Source organism: Stegostoma tigrinum, chromosome 20, assembly GCF_030684315.1.
Source record: "Stegostoma tigrinum isolate sSteTig4 chromosome 20, sSteTig4.hap1, whole genome shotgun sequence".
Taxonomy (NCBI): Eukaryota; Metazoa; Chordata; class Chondrichthyes; order Orectolobiformes; family Stegostomatidae; genus Stegostoma; species Stegostoma tigrinum.
The window spans coordinates 3,245,738-3,262,107 of record NC_081373.1 but is presented as its reverse complement, the minus strand read 5'-3'; the positions used below and the strand labels follow the sequence as shown (position 1 = coordinate 3,262,107).

General features: G+C 45.7%; 1 protein-coding gene across 1 annotated transcript in view; it reads left to right on the top strand.

Annotated features, from left to right (window-relative positions):
* LOC132210777 (uncharacterized) overlaps positions 1-9,753 on the top strand; it is a 107,882-nt gene extending 98,129 nt beyond the window's left edge. Inside the window, exon 2 of the mRNA XM_059652944.1 lies at positions 9,714-9,753. Within this exon, the coding sequence (XP_059508927.1) occupies positions 9,714-9,738 (25 nt within the window). The 3' untranslated portion in view covers positions 9,739-9,753. The remainder of the gene's footprint in view (positions 1-9,713) is intronic.
* Positions 9,754-16,370: the final 6,617 nt, after the last annotated feature.

The following is a 16,370-nucleotide window of genomic DNA, read 5'->3' as shown; positions in this document are numbered from 1 at the left end:
TCCTAGGACAAGCCAAACAGAGACACGCATGAGAATTCCGAGAAGCATGGCATTCCAACCGGAACTCCATCAACAAACACATTGGCTCCAAATCAATCTACCATCCCCTGAGAAAAAGAACAGGAAATGACATCACCAACGCAGGAAATGACATCACCAACCCAAGGAAACCTAACCAGATAAATAGAAAGCGGGACATAACACCAGTGCTTTGTTGGAGGCTCATTGTTGATGTTACCTAGAATGGTGACAAAACATCTGGGAACACACCTTCAAGCAAAGTGAACCAGCTTACATCTGGAACAAAATAAAGACCCACTCTCTTGTGGACTGAGAGGAGGAGAGCGCAGTGTTGGAGGTGAAAGGAAGACATCAGGTTGGCTGTTCACCCTTGCAACCAGTGGATCTTAATGCTGGCTTCGGCCTAACGCTGGTTCAGGGGAGCAGCCAACCTGCAATGATGGCTGCGGCAAGTGCTCGTGCCCCAGATCAGGGGGTCCGAAACACCATCAGTGTTTCCGTGAAGAAGGTGGATGAAGCTGCACCTGTGGACCGCGCCTTCTTCGTGAAGAGGGTCCTGTTGGACTGTTGTGGGTTCGCTGCTGCGGACATTTACTGCCTGCAGGATTTCCCTGGAGGAGGTTTTTATGATGTGACCTTCAGGAGTGCCAAGCTTTGCGAGCGCTTCCTGGAGGTTTAAGGAGAAAGGAGGTGAGGGCCCCCTCTCTGTCTTGACCGCTGTTCCGCTGTTTGTGATGCCAGTGCAGAGGAGCCGTATGGTGACTGTACACACGTACAACCCGCACGTGCCAGCAGTTGATGTCCTGACCTTCCTTGGAAGGTACGTGAAAGTGGAAGGGGACCTAACTGACATCATGGACCCCTTTGGCATCTGGACCAGTAAGAGGCAGGTCAAAGCGACGCTGAGGGTGGGCGTGGACGGGAACGTCATACACCCACCGTCCAGCTTCGTGATCAGGGGGAGCAAGGGCTACCTGACCTATGCAGGGCAACCTAAAGTCTGCCATACCTGTGGTAGGTCAGGTCACGTGGCGGCCGACTGCAAAGCCACCATCTGCAGGGAGGAGGGACACCTTGCAAAGGATTGCCCACAAGAGAAAAGCTGCAACCTTTGTGGGGAAGTGGGCCACCGCGAGAGGGCATGCCCGCAGCAGGGGACCACCTACGCCCAGGTTGCCAGCAGGGGCAATGCGGGACCAGCCCCCCCAGGAGAGGAAGGCACTAGGGCCCTGCAAGGACCCCACTAATGTGCAGGAGGGCCAGGTCGTGCAGGAGGGCCCAGCCCCGCAGGATGGGCCCGAGGCCAGCAAAGTGCCCCTGCAGGCTCTGCTCCCCCCCCTCCCCACCCCCCGACAACCCGGAGTCGATGGAGGCAGCGACAGGCGGCCCAGGGGAGTGGATGACGGTCCGGAAAGCGAGGAAGAAGGTGCGTCGGCGGGCCCAGGAACCGCAACCATCAGGCGGGAAGAGGCAGCTACAGGGGGGCTATAAGAGCTCCTCCGACGAGGGGGATTCGGAGAGGGCCCGCCCGAAGCAGAAGTTAAAGATCTCAAGGGAGAAGGAAAGCAGCACCACGCTTCCAGATGACGGGAGGCGTCCTGAGGCTCCCTCCGACACCCAGTCATGTGCCGCTGGGGCACTAGAGGGCCCCCCGGAACATCCAGGCAGGAAGGAGGAAACAGCGCATCCCCAGCCTGACCCAGAGCCGGACTCTCCTGCCTCCATACCCCCGACGGGGGGATGCCACCCGGAAGGCAGCACGGATGGTTTCCTGAGCCTGGAGAGCTTCCAGCAGTTAGCCCAAGCAATGGGCATGAAGGGACAGATGGAGGGGCTGGATCTTGGACTTGGGGAGGGTACTGCGGTCACTGCCCACAATGGGGGTACGTGTTGCGAGCATTAATGTGCGCAGCGTCAACTCAACCGCGAGATGTGTGTCCACGTTGGCCTACCTGACCACCGTCAAGGCGGACCTCCTGTTTCTGCAGGAGTGCGGGATACCGCACCTCAGCAGGTACGGGAAATGGTCCGGCGCCTGGACCTGTGGGCCTTCATTCTGGTCGGGGGGTAATGACTGTCGCTCCTCGGGCCTGGCTATTCTGCTGCGGGGGCGCAACTTCACCATGTCTCAAGTTCAGGGGGCGCCTCCTAGTGGCTGACATCACCTACAGGAATGCTCCCCTGAGGCTGATCAACGTGTACGCCCCAGCGGTACGGAGTGAGCGGTTGGCCGTCCTGCAGCGGCTTCCACCCCTGCCGGCTACGTCCAGGCCGGTCATCCTAGGCGGAGACTTCAACTGCATCATCGATGCAGATGGAAGATCCGGCGTGGGGACAGCGGGTGGGGGGAGTCAACTGGACGTCAAGTCCAGATTCCTGATGGGCACGGTGAAGGACGCCAAGCTGCTCGACGTCTTCAGCGCCCCTGCAGACGGAGTGCAGCAGAGGTAAACCTGGTCGCGGCCAGACGGGTCTATTCGCTCAAGGATAGACTTCCTGTTTGTGTCACGGGCGTTCTCGGTCAGGTCCACCGGCATCGAGCTGGTGTTCTTCTCTGACCACTGCCTCCTGCTGGCCGACTGTCACTTACAGGACGACCAGCAGGCCAGCAAGGGGACGTGGAAGCTCAACACGACTCTGTTGACTCCAGAGAACGTCGAGGAGCTTAAGAGGGAGTATGCCGGTTGGAAAACCGTGAAACCCCTCTTTGAGTCTCCAGGCGACTGGTGGGAGACGGTGAAGGAGAACATCAAGAGGTTCTTTGTCCTCAAGGGTGTTCGGAAGGCGAGAGAGAGGCGGGGAAAGCTGTCGCGACTCCAGAAAAGGGTGCAGAGCCTGCTCCTTCTGCAGTTGATGGGGGTTGATGTCACGGAGGACCACCGTGAGGTGAGGGGCCAGCAAGCCTCGCTCTTCGCCGCGGAGGCCTCCAGGATCATCTTCCGGTCCAGGGTCCGCTCCGTGGAGCGGGACGAGACGTGCTCGTCTTTCTTCTTTCAGAAGGTGCACAAAGAGAGCACTGTGCTTAGCCGGCTGAAGGAGGACGACGGCTCGGTGACGTCGTCTCGGCCCGACATTTTGAGGATTGCCAGATCCTGCTATGCCGGACTGTACGACACGAAGCCCACGGACAGCACGGCCTCCGTCGTTCCTGTCGTCTATCACGGAGGTCTTAGACGACGGCACAAGGGAGTGGCTGGACCGGCCACTATCCCTGGACGAGCTGACCAGAGCCCTCAAGTCCTTGGAGAGGAATAAGACTCCTGGGAGTGACGGCTTACCGGTCGAGCTGTATTCCGCTCTGTGGGACCCGGTCGGCCAGGATCTGCTGGAGGTCTACAACAGTGTGCTTCGGGCAGGGGAAATGTGCAATCCATGAGGAAGGGCATCATCACCCTCCTTTACAAGAGGAAGGGGGAGAGGGAAGAAATTAAGAATTGGCGTCCCATTTCACTATTGAACGTGGACTACAAAATCCTGGCCAAGGTCATAGCCAACCGGGTCAGGTCTGTCCTGGAGTCAGTGATTCACCCTGACCAAACCTGTGCTGTGCCGGGCAGGAAGATCGCTGACAGCCTCGCGCTCATCAGGGATACGATCGCCTATGTACAGGACAGGCGGGTGGGCACCTGCCTCGTCAGCCTGGACCAGGAGAAGGCCTTCGACAGGGTCTCTGATGCTTACATGAGGGACGTCCTCTCCAAATTGGGGTTCGGGGAGGGCATCCGCAATTGGATCCAGTTGCTCTATACCAACATCGTTAGCGTGGAATCGGACAGTTTTCCCGTCAGATCTGGAGTCAGGCAGGGCTGCCCGCTCTCTCCTGCCTTGTTCGTGTGCTGTGAGGAGCCCTTCGTCGCATCCATCAGGAAGGACGTGAGCCTGAAGGGCGTGACTATCCCAGGCAGCAGAGGCCTTCAGGTCTAGACCTCCCTGTACATGGACGACGTTGCCGTCTTCTACACCGATCGTTAGTCGGCGAGTAGGCTGTTGGACATCTGCGGCCAGTTTGAACTGGCCTCGGATGCCAAAGTCAATAGGGGTTAAGAGCGAGGTCATGTTCTTCGGGTATTGGGACGACCGCTCCTTCATCCCCTTCACCGTCAGGACAGACTACCTGAAGGTGCTGGGTGTTTGGTTCAGTGGAGCTGGGGCGTGCACTAAGACTCGGGAGGAGCGTATCGCCAAATTGAAGCAGAAGCTGGGCAGGTGGGTGCTCCGGTCCCTCTCCATCGTGGGTAAGAACCTGGTTGTCAGGTGCGAGGAGCTTTCGGTACTGTTGTATGTGGCGCAGGCCTGGCCTATTCCCTGGGCCTGCGCCACTGCGGTCACCCGGGCCATCTTCCACTTCATTTGGGGGTCGAGGATGGACCGGGTCCGCAGAGACACCATGTACAAAGACCTGGGAAATGGGGGAAAGGACGTACCGAACGCCACCCTCGCCCTGACGGCTACCTTTGTGTGCGGCTGCATCAAGCTGTGCGTAGATCCTCAGTACGCAAATACCAAGTGTCACTACTTACTGAGGTTCTACCTGTCCCCGGTGTTGCGAAGGATGGGCCTGGCCTCGTTGCCGCAGAACGCTCCGAGTAGTTGGACCGTCCCGTACCACCTGCCCTTCGTGGAGAAATTTTTGAAAGGAAACACCTTTGACCACAAGGCCGTCAGGCAGTGGTCAGCACGTAGTATCCTCAAGACCCTTCGGGAAAAGGAGAGGGTGGATCCCGTTGTGTGGCTCCCCACGCAGACTGCCAAAGTCATTTGGCAGAATGCCTCATCGCCAGAACTTTCAAACAAGCACAAGGACATTGCTTGGCTGGTGGTGAGAGGGGGTCTGCCAGTGAGATCCTTTATGCATGCCCGGAATCTCTGCGCCACCGCACGCTGCCCTCTAGGTGACTGCGGGGGGGGACGAGACTGTCGATCACCTTCTTCTGGAGTGTGCCTATGCGCAGAAGGTCTGGAAGGGGATGCAGTGGTATTTGTCGAGGTTCGTCCCGAGCAGCTCCGTGACGCGGGACTCCGTGCTCTCGGGCTGTTTCCCGAGACGCACACTGAGACCAACATCAACTGCGCCTGGAGGACCATCAATGCGGTGAAAGACGCTCTTTGGTCTGCCCGCAACTTGCTGGTCTGCCAGCTGAAAGAACTGACCCCGACCGAATGTTGCAGACTGGCACACTCCAAGGTGCAGGACTACGTGCTGAGGGACGTGCTAAAGCTTGGGGCAGCCGCCGCCAAGGCGTGGTGGGGAAAGACCACGGTATGAAACCCCTCGTCCAGAATAGAAAGAAGGGCCCTATCTGGTAACTGGGCCCAGCTGGCGCCTTCCCCAACTGGTCAGGGGGTCAACTGGGACTGTGCGGGGTGACGACTGCCGGGGTATTTTCTTTGCTTTGTTTTTTTTTCTTTTTTGTTTGTTTTTTTTTCCTTTAGTTGGTGTACGTACCCAATGGATAACCCAGAGCGGCTTGCATGACTGGGTAGGTGTATAAATATGTTTTATTTTTTGTACATCTTATGAATAGAGTATATTTTTTCAAACTAAAAAAAAGGTGACGATACGTCTGAAAACTAACCTTCCAGCTCAGCGAGCAAACTCACATCCAGAACCTCAACCTGAGCTACAAATCTTCTCAAAACTCGCTAAAATGCAGTCTATCATGCCTTTACTAATACGATCAACAAAAGTGTAGTTAAATTTAGGACGGGAATAACTTAAAAGGGGGCATCTTAAAAAAAGCTGATTCAATGCAGTTGAGTTTAAAAGTGAAACAATTGTAAGGAACAGCCTCTCAAATCCTTAAAATAAATTGCACTGATGTGTGCTAAACTGCCTGAAGAGGGTGCTCAAATCTTATTTTAAATTAATTTCTGAACTTGCCAATCTGTCATGACAAAATAACCCTGTATTCATGTTGTGCCTTCAACATGGCAAATAAAAACATCCTAAGGTACGTCAAAGGTGCATCAAAGAAAAAAAAATCTCAAACCACACAAGGACAAAACTGGGCAGATGACACAAAAACTTAGTTTGAAGGATTGCCTTGAAAGGGAGAGGTAGATCTATGGTGAAGTTTAGGGAGGCAATTTCAGAGTTTATGACTGATACATGAAGACCAATGGTGAAGTGATTAAAACTGGGGATAATCAGGAATCTAGAATGGGGCAATACAAGTATCTTGGAGATTGTAGGACTAACAGAGATTATAGAGATGAAGAGGAGCAAAGCAGTGGAGGATTTTGAGAACAAGGATATGAATGTTAAAAACGAGGCAATGCTTAACTGGCAGTCACTGCAAGTCAGCAAACACAGGTTTATCAATTGCACAGGACTTGATATATGTAAAACCACATTCCATGAATTTTCATTACTTCAACTTTACAAAGGGTAGAACAATGGGAGGGCATCCAGGAAGTTGTTGGAATAGTCAAGGTAAATATAAAGGTAACAGAACATGGAACAGGGTTTCAGCAGCAGATGAACTGAGTTGGGGCAGAGTCAAATAATACTGCGGAGCTGATATTAAGTACTTCGCAAATAATCGGGCTGTTAAATTTATCTGAGGATCAAATATAACATGGTAATTGTGAATTATTTGGTTCAGTCTTAAACAGAGACAGTAATGCAATTGGTGACTCGTGCATGGGTTGACGGTTGGGGACAGAAGGGAAGTATTTTTATTTTCCTTTTCTTGACATAAATATACCAAACCATGGAACAAGGAAGACATTGGATTGAATGTTACTTTTGATAAGTTTGAATTTGAGGTTTTGGAGGATTCCTACTGCAAGCCTAGCATATTTTCTCACCATATCTTATCAAACTCATCACATAATGACCTGCCCAGCACCTATGGCATCCCTCATGTCTGATTCCAGCCCCATTTTACCACATGCTGTTCCTTGAAAACCTTGTCAGCAAATGTCCTAGATATCACCAGCATCCATTGTGCCTACACCATTTATAAACACTCTTGTATAACTAGATTAATGCTGTCTTTTTGCCTTTCTGCCTTAGATCCCAACAGTATGGAAGCACAATGCCTGGTGTCACAGTGAAAGATGTGAATTAGCAGGGGTTTCTCAAAGCTGTAGGTGTTCTTCTTAAGAAATCTGGCAACTTAGATATATCCAAATGGGTTGACACCGTGAAGCTAGGCAAACACAATAAATTAGATCTGTATGATGAGAAATGGTTCTACAACCGGACTGCGTACACAGTGCGTCATTGGAGGCGGTGTTGGAGTCGGCGCCATGACCAAGATTTATGGTGGCTGCCAGTGGAACAATATGAAGCCTAGCCATTTCAGTCACAGTTACAAATTCGCAGCTCGGAAGGTGCTACAAGCTCTCAAAGGCATGAAGATGGTTGAGAAAGATCCCAATGGTGACTGCAGACTGACCTCATAAGAACAGAGTGCTCTGGAGCTGGCCAGGCTGCAGCAGTGAACAAGAAGCATTGAATGTGTGTGTCATATATTAGAGAATGATTGAAGTCTTCAGTTCTAAAAAGAAATATAGTCCAGAGCTCCCCTACTTAGCTCATGATATTTGCCCTGGTCAGGGTACACAGGAGGATATTGGCACCCTGTTGTGTGGGCAAGGATCTGGAGATACTGCAGATACGGGACTTCCTCATTCCCACAACACCAGACCATGCCTACCTGGTGCATGATTGTCACCCTGGTTAAAATAGTCTCGACCATCTGGAAGAAGAAAGTCAATGACCTCCACTCTTCCAGCATAAGTGCTTCGATTGTCTTTCTGTTACCTCATATCCACTCTATCTTTGCTACTATACCTACCTCCCATCATGGCTTATGCTGTATTGTTCTCAGCAGTTTCTGCCTGCAACATTTTCCCACACCTGTACTCATCAAGCCCAACACTGATCTGCATATCCTCTACACTCACTTTGGGCACATTCCCACCCACACCAGAAATAACTGCACCAGCTCTGCCACTGACTTTCAGCTTCCTCAATATGAGTTTCGCTCTCATTCCAGAAGAAACCCCAGTTAAACAGAATGAATCAAGACAAGTGGTGGGCTGCCTACCATTCAGCTCTCAACTCTTATGGTGGGGAGATCCTGATTCTGACCAGGCCAAGTGGCTGACTGACTGTCCCCAAGCCCCTAGATTGAGAATGGAGTCTGCCTTGACTTACTCTGCCTGGCCCCCCGATAAAGGAAATGCCCCTTGATTTAACTGAAGCATGTTGATAACTACGTCAAGCTTCCTAGTTTTGTGTTTGCACTAAACAGCAAGGAAAGACAGAATGAACATGAGCCATGTTTGTCTGTTAAGGCAAGCAAGATAAAGCCAGATCAGTGCCAGGCAGGGATGCTGTGAGCATTTAGGTCAGGTTCACTCCATGATTTGGATGCATGTCCTTTCTGCTATATTACAATGATTGTTGCCATTGCAGCTCAAGGGCCAACTCTGAAGTGCAAAAGCATCCGACAAGTGCATTAGAGAAGCACCATGAGGGATCTTAGAGGCTGGCACATAAGAGATGCTAATGACCAGGGATCTGCGAATGCGCATGGGCAGTGCCAGTGTACCCTGAGATGTTGGTGCATGATGTCCATGATGGAGATTGTTCAGAGCAAGCAGCATGCAGAATGTGCCAGGTACCCATACTAGTTTCCACATTATGTTTCTTGATGTCTAGCTTGTGTGGTGAGTTTAGAAAAATAGAAGGCTGAATATAAATGAAGCAAGTTGGACTATCAATCTATCAATCAAGTTGGTCTAACAAACTATAATCACCATCAATTGGCAACTTGCTACTGCCACATGACAATCTTGCCCGATCACTTGTGAAAAGAGTGAGAGCAAAGTGCTCCTGATATCAAGATGGGTCTCACTGGACCTCCCTTTTAATTCTGCCACAAATCTTGCCATAGCACATGTCTCAGATCCATATGAGATTCCACCCACAGAAACTATGGCACACAAATACTTGGGGGATGCCAAATATTTACAAGGCATAATCATTGACAGCATCAGGCTCAAAGTTGCAGAATAATTCTGATACCTTGTTAGCTTTCTCTCAAGGGATACGATAGTCGATGAAGTTATCAATGCATACATGACATGTTGTCTGTTGTGTGACAGTTGTCCTTCAGCTTGATGGTTGATCAGGTGGACCTTGGCCTTATTTATTTCTTTTAAATGTTTTCAGGAAAAACGTGAGACTATATGTTAAGAATAATAGTCTAATATAGAAGTCAGGAAACAAAGTTATATCATCTGTGTGACTGCTTTTTAAGGAAGGATGCAATGTGTACACAATGCCATATAATCTAATACACTCATTAGTGGAACACTCAGAAAAATACAAAAATGGCTGTTAAAAAATATCAAACATGATAATTAAAATGCTGAACTGTCCTAAATCTATATTCAGAGTATAAAAGAAAAAAAATTAAAAACAGAAATTGCTGGAAAACTCAACAGGTCCGGCATAATCCATGGAGAGAAAGCAGAGTTAATGTTTCAGGTCCACTGGCCCTTCTTCAGAACTTCTTTCATAAAAAAGGTTGAACTTCTATAGTGCTTTTAATAACTTCATGACATTGTAATAAGTGCTTTTTCAATGTACAGTTATTGTTGTAACATTCAATATTTTTATGTTGAAGTATTAGAATAATGAGGTAATTTGCTTATAATTTGTGTTATTGCCTTAGGTACACTTCTGACACATCACTTTAAAACTTCTCAATATGACAATCATCCAGTGACAGAAGAACTGCACAACAAGGATTCAACAAGATCTCTGAAGAAGGGTCCAGGCCCGAAACGTCAGCTTTTGTGCTCCTGAGATGCTGCTGGGCCTGCTGTGTTCATCCAGCCTTACATTTTATTATCTTGGATTCTCCAGCATCTGCAGTTCCCATTATCACTTCTACAAGAAAAGGCCATGGTGAACAAATTTGGTTGAGTTTTTTTTCCAGGGAGTCACGAGGGTAGTAGTTGAGGGAATTCTGGTAGACATTGTCCACCCAAAATGCACTCAGAATAGATCTAGCAACTAAGAAGTTATAGGTAACAGCCTTGAATCAGTTTGGTGGCTTGCTACGAATGTTGTCTCTCAGAATTAGTCCTAGGCCCATTACTCTTATTTCTAATTTTTCCTAATGACCTGGGCAACAGCAATGGAAGTATGGCAAGTTTATAAATGATACCAAACACTGTGCAAGGGTTAGATGTTGGACAAGTTGCCATGGCCTGACTGGGAAGAGTTTGCCAATAATTGTGCCCCACTGTTCCCTAAGCCTCTACAAAAATGTGTGAATGCAAAACATTCCAATGATTCTATCAAAATAACCAATTTGTTCAACTGCTAGTCCAGACAAATTCAATAACAGAAAATAACCATAATATAGTTAGCTTTAAAAAGAGGACAGATGAGAAAGAATTTCTGGTCTAAAACATTGCAATACTCCTTCAAACTCCCAAATATACAAACATTCAAATACACAGATAAACTATGATTGGAAAAATAACAGAGAAAAAGAAAATAAAATTCAGAAAATCCAAAGTCCCAATCAAAGGTGCAAAGTTATTTTCTCACTACTCTTTTGGTCTTAGAAATGATGACACACTGATGAGGGTAAAGCGGTTGATGTGGTGTATATGGATTTCAGCAAGGCGTTTGATAAGGTTCCCCAAGGTAGGCTATTGCAGAAAATACAGAGGCATGAGATTGAGGGTGATTTAGTGGTTTGGATCAGAAATTGGCTAGCTGTAAGAAGACAGAGGGTGGTGGATGATGGGAAATGTTCATCCTGGAGTTCAGTTACTAGTGGTGTACTGCAAACGTTCTGTTTTGGAGCCACTGCTGTTTGTCATTTTTATAAATGACCTGGATGAAGGCACAGAAGGATGGGTTAGTAAATTTGCGAATGACACTAAAGTTGGTGGAGTTGTGGATAGTGTGGAAGGATGTTGCAGGTTACAGGGGGACATAGATAAGCTGCAGAGCTGGGCCGAGAGGTGGCAAATGGAGTTTAATGTGGACAAGTGTGAGGTGATTCACTTTGGAAAGAGTAACAGGGATACAGAGTACTGGGCTAATGGTAAGATTCTTGATAGTGTGGATGTGCATAGATCCTTGAAAGTTGCCACACAGGTTGATTGGGTTGTTAAGAAGGCGTGCGGTGTGTTAGGTTTTATTGGTAGAGGGATTGAGTTTCGGAGCCATGAGGTCATGTTGCAGCTGTACAAAACTCTAGCGCAGCCGTACTTGGAGTACTGCGTATAGTTCTGATCGCCGCATTATAGGAAGGACATGGAAGCATCAGAAAGGGTGCAGAGAAGATTTAGCAGGATGTTGCCTGATATGGAGGGAAGGTCTTATGAGGAAAGGCTGAGGGACTTGAGGCTGTTTTTGTTAGAGAGAAGGTGGTTAAGAGGCGACTTAATACAGACATGCAAGATGCTCAGAGGATTAGATATGGTGAACAGTGAGATCCTTTTTCCTTGTATGGTGATGGCTAGCACAAGAGGACATAGCTTTAAATTGAGGGGTGATAGACTAGGACAGATGTCAGAGGCAGGTTCTTTACTCAGAGTAGTAAGGGTGTGGAATGCCCTGCCTGCAACAGTAGTAGACTTGCCAAGTTTGAGGGCATTTAAATGGTCATTAGATAAACATATGGAGGATAATGGTATACGTAGGTTAGATGGGCTTCAGATTGGTTTCACAGGTCGGCGCAACATGGAGGGCTGAAGGGCCTGTACTACGCTGTAATGTTCCATGTTCTATGTATGCTCTGTGTTGGGTGACAGTTATTCCTCAATTTGAGGATTAATCGAGCAGACCTTGGCCTTAGTTGTTTCAGAATTCTTCTTGTTACGTGTTTCCGAAAGAAAATCTGTCATTTTGATATATGGAGAGAAAGAAAGGGGGAGCAGTAGATGCTTTCTATTTGTATGCTTCAGAAATTTCCTTCTGGCAAATACTGCAGCTCAACCAATCAAAGGCCTCACCTCAAAAGACTGTTGGTCTCAAAGCCTGCCTCTTATACTTCAAAAAACATTATGTTGCAAAGCTCAATAATATTCAGCATTTGATTTTTAAGTTTCAAGATTTGCCTGTGTTTTTCCCAGTTACAGCAATCCAACTTCCATTACAATTTGTAGGTCCAAAAAAACTAGTTTCTTAGAGTGTAGTTGAATCCAAAATGATTGTGTTTGGGGAGTCGACCTCATATTAGCAAACAGCAGTTAATTTAGACACATATTGTGTATGTTAGTTTAACCAACTCATGCACAAATTATTTGAATGGGGTCAGAAGAAATAAAGGTCTTTATGTTATGGTAGTTAGATAACTGGAGTGAGTAGAGAAGCCATACCTTAAGTTAACACAGTATTGCGTTATATTAAGAGCATTATTCAATACAAATTAAATAACAAATTTGATACAGCATAGATAACACAGTGTGGAGCTGGAGGAACACAGCAGGCCTGGCAGCATCAGAGGAGTGTGAAAGCTGGCATTTCAGATCAGCGCCCTTCTCAAAAGAAAGGTCCCGAACCAAAACGTCAGCTTTCTTGCTGAAGAGGGTCCTGACCCGAAACGTCAGCTTTCGTACTCCTCTGATGCTGACTGGCCTGCTGTGTTCCTCCAGTTCAACAATGTGTTATCCCCGACTCCAGTTCATACCATCTCTGATATGGCATAGATCACTGGTTAGACTATTCTTGAGTAGCCCTGTCAAGTTTAGGTATATATTGAGGTTTTACAAAAGATTACAATTAGATTTTATTGTCACTTGTACTCAAGTACAGGAATACAGGAGTACAGTGAAAATTATATAATATTGCCTTTCCCAGTGCCATCTTAGGTACAAACGTACCTAGCTATGGAATCTTAGGTTCAATATTGAAATATGTAAATACAGTTAAAAATTTAACATTAACGCTCCTCTTAGTAGAAAAGTAAAGGAACAAAAGTTAAAAGTTCAACATTGCAGTCCTTCTTAGGTACCTTGGCCATGCTGGCTTTGCACTCCCTACAAAAGTTTGATCTCCTCTGTGTTTGGTTTGATCTGCTCCAAGTTGGGCAACTGCACAAGTAAATCCCAGCTTAAAACTTCACTCATCTAGATGGGTTAAGAGCCTTCATCTATTAATTTAAGAGCAAAATAGGTTGAAAGATGACTTGATAAAGAGTGTTAAAATTACAAGTCTATATAATACTACTGATGGTTGGGGACAATCATAAGACATGATTTTAAACAAAGAAAAAGTAGGATTAGACTAAACATTCAGCAGAATTGAAAGTCTCTGGAATACATTACCAGATGATGAGTGTTGACTCTGTATGCATTCAAGGGAAAGATGGAATGGTTCTTTGCTGGGCAGAGATCACATTAAATAAAAATAAAATGGATTAATAATTAACATGTGTGTGGTCACTGCATTCCTCTGTACTGTTCTTAAATGTCCAAAGGACCAGAGGAAAGGTTTCCAGAGCTTTTTTTTTCTTAATGACCTGGTTTTTTTTTATTTGTTTCTTATGGGAAACGACATAGCCACAGAGGTTGGAGTTTAGGGAATACTTTGGACAGCCTTGATGCTCTTTGGTTGCTCTTTTCTTGGTCATCATTTTATGTTTGTGGATTAAGGCAGAGTGGGCAGATAGAAGCCAGTAAATAAGGAACTTTCAAAGATAAGACTTAGAGATTGTAGCAGAATAGGGCTGTGAAAAGCAAGGAAGAAACAAAATTATTTTAACAAAAACATCCAGCAAACCAACAATCCTGTACACCTTCTGAATTTGGAAGAGGTAAACAGATAATTAAAAGCATAATAGATATTTAAGTCAACTTTACAGACCAAATAAATCAAAACATAGATGATATGCAATAAATATTTTTAATAACACAGAATTTAAAGGTTGAGGTTGTACAGGGCATTTGTGAGACCTCTTCTGGAAAAGTGTGTCCAGTTCTGGTCCAGGGTCCAGAACAGATTTACCAGGATTTTGCCAGGTACGGAAGGTTTGAGGTATAAAGAAAGGCTGGATAGCCGGGACTTTTTGCACGGGAGTGTAGCAGTTTGAAAGATGACCTGAAAGAAGTTTATAAAAGAATGAGAAGTGTAGATAGAGTTGACGGTACTTGTCTTTTTCCTAGCATGGGGGATTTCAAGATTAGGGGGCACATGTTTAAGATGAGAGTAGAGAGATTTAAAGAGATATGATGGGCAAAATTTCTTTTACAGAGGGTCATTCATGTGTGGAACAAACTTCCTGAGGAAGCGATGGATGTGGGTACAATTACAACATTTAAAAGACATTTGGATAAGTACATGAGCAGGAAAGGTTTGGAGGGATATTAGCCAGGAGCGGGCAAGTGGGATCAGTTTAGTTTGGGATTATGTTTGGCATGGACTGGTTGAACTGAAGGGTCTATTTCTGTGCTGTATGACTCTGTGACTCCTCTATTTGAATTTCATTGTGTGGTTCATTGAGGATATTTCTTCAATCAATGCAGAGGTTGTGGACCATTAAATTTCAATGTACTTTTTTTGTTATACATTTAAAATGGGTATGTAATCATTATAATTAATAACTAGATAAACAAACTTTGTAAAGGCCACAAGCTAAAGTACATTTCTCAGTCCCTAGAAGTTCCTTCACTAAAACACCTAACTGGCATTAAATTAGTCCTGGATTTTTTTTTCCTTCCATTGATTCCACTTACTGGCTGTAAAGAATAATCTCCTAATGTTCTGTAAGAAAGTTATTGTAAATATATGTGTGTGTCATAATATGCATACTATGATCAGTTTTTTATAACAGCTCGATGGTACTAAAGAAATATAAACAGTAGTTTATTCATGATTTATTGAAAGAGTATTGCTGTTATTAAAACATTTTGCACATTACAGATAGATGCAGTTCTATCACCTTAGTTTTAGTTTGGGCAAAACAATTAATGCATTCAATATAACCGCCTTCTAGGGATTAATCAATTTCATGCAGTCCTCTCCAAATTTATCACTATTCCAATACCCACAAAGAGTCGTTGGCACAAGATGGAACTCTCAGTTTATGCCAAGAACTTGAGCCACCACCTAAAAAGTCCAAATAAAATACCAAAGCAAAATTTATATCATACTTCAATTAGCAGTTGAATCCTCTTCTGGAAACCTCTCTTGTTTGCACAATTTCAAGTGCAGAATAAAAAGTATCACTTAACTAACCATTCTTGTTGTAGCACAAAAATATGTCTTTTAGAATACTGAATGAAAGATTAAAGTTGGCACATGTTGGTGACTATTTAATATACTGAATTTATACATTTAGCATAAAGTTCACTACATAATGGTATCTATATCGTTTGGCGTCCTGGCGATACAACGACAAAGTACTACACAGTGAAATTCTATTGAATATTAAATGCAATGCACGAAATAGTCCTCTTCTATTATTGCACAGATACTCAGGGTTTTTGTGAGATCAAGTAAACAAGAAGCATAAGTGTGTGAAAATATTTGCCTATGCAAATGTATCATTGCTGATCATTGTTAAGGCATAGAGCAAGGAAATGACTGCTGAGAAAGAATAGTACCAACGACTGCGAGCAATGAATGCTTTTTCTACTTCAGGGATGTGCTTCAGAATTAAGCAATACAGTAATGAAAACCTAAACGATGTATGCGATGTTCGTTTGTTTCTATCTTCTAGGAGGATGTAGTCAAATTTTACAGCACACGCTCCACATCAAAATCAACTCAATAAATCAGAACTTTTCTTCCCCCTCAAACAATTCCCGACTTTATCCTAGCTAATTTCCTGTCTCTTTTTAATTAATTGGGGTCTTTCTTTCACCCTGGCATAGACGTTTCTGGTTCTCTTTGTGTTTTACAGCTGGAGTTAACGCCTCCCCTCCCCCCGCATCCAATTCACTGCAGATCCACTAAATTCTCCCATTGTGCGGTCTCCACCCAGTCCACATTAAGGGTCAACAGTGCTGGCAAGTATGTTCATAGCAACACAGAGAAAGTTCCAGCACTTTTGAACTATAAAGACTATTCTGTAAGTATTCAGTTTATCATAATATCCTTCGTTTCACTGGAGCTGCGGGGGAAGAGCTGAAAAAAAATCGCATACTGCATTTGGTCTCCCCGCCCCATCCTAAAAGACAGATAACACTGCACAAACTGAAAAGAAAAAGGCAGATGGGTTTCTGTATAACCCACACTGTATGTATTTCACATTGTATTTCACGTCTTGTGATACTGCAGTCTTCCAGCTGTTGACCACATGATGACTGCTGTTAAAAGTAGTAAAATCCCTGCACCAATTGAAACTGGTCCATGCTGGGAGGTT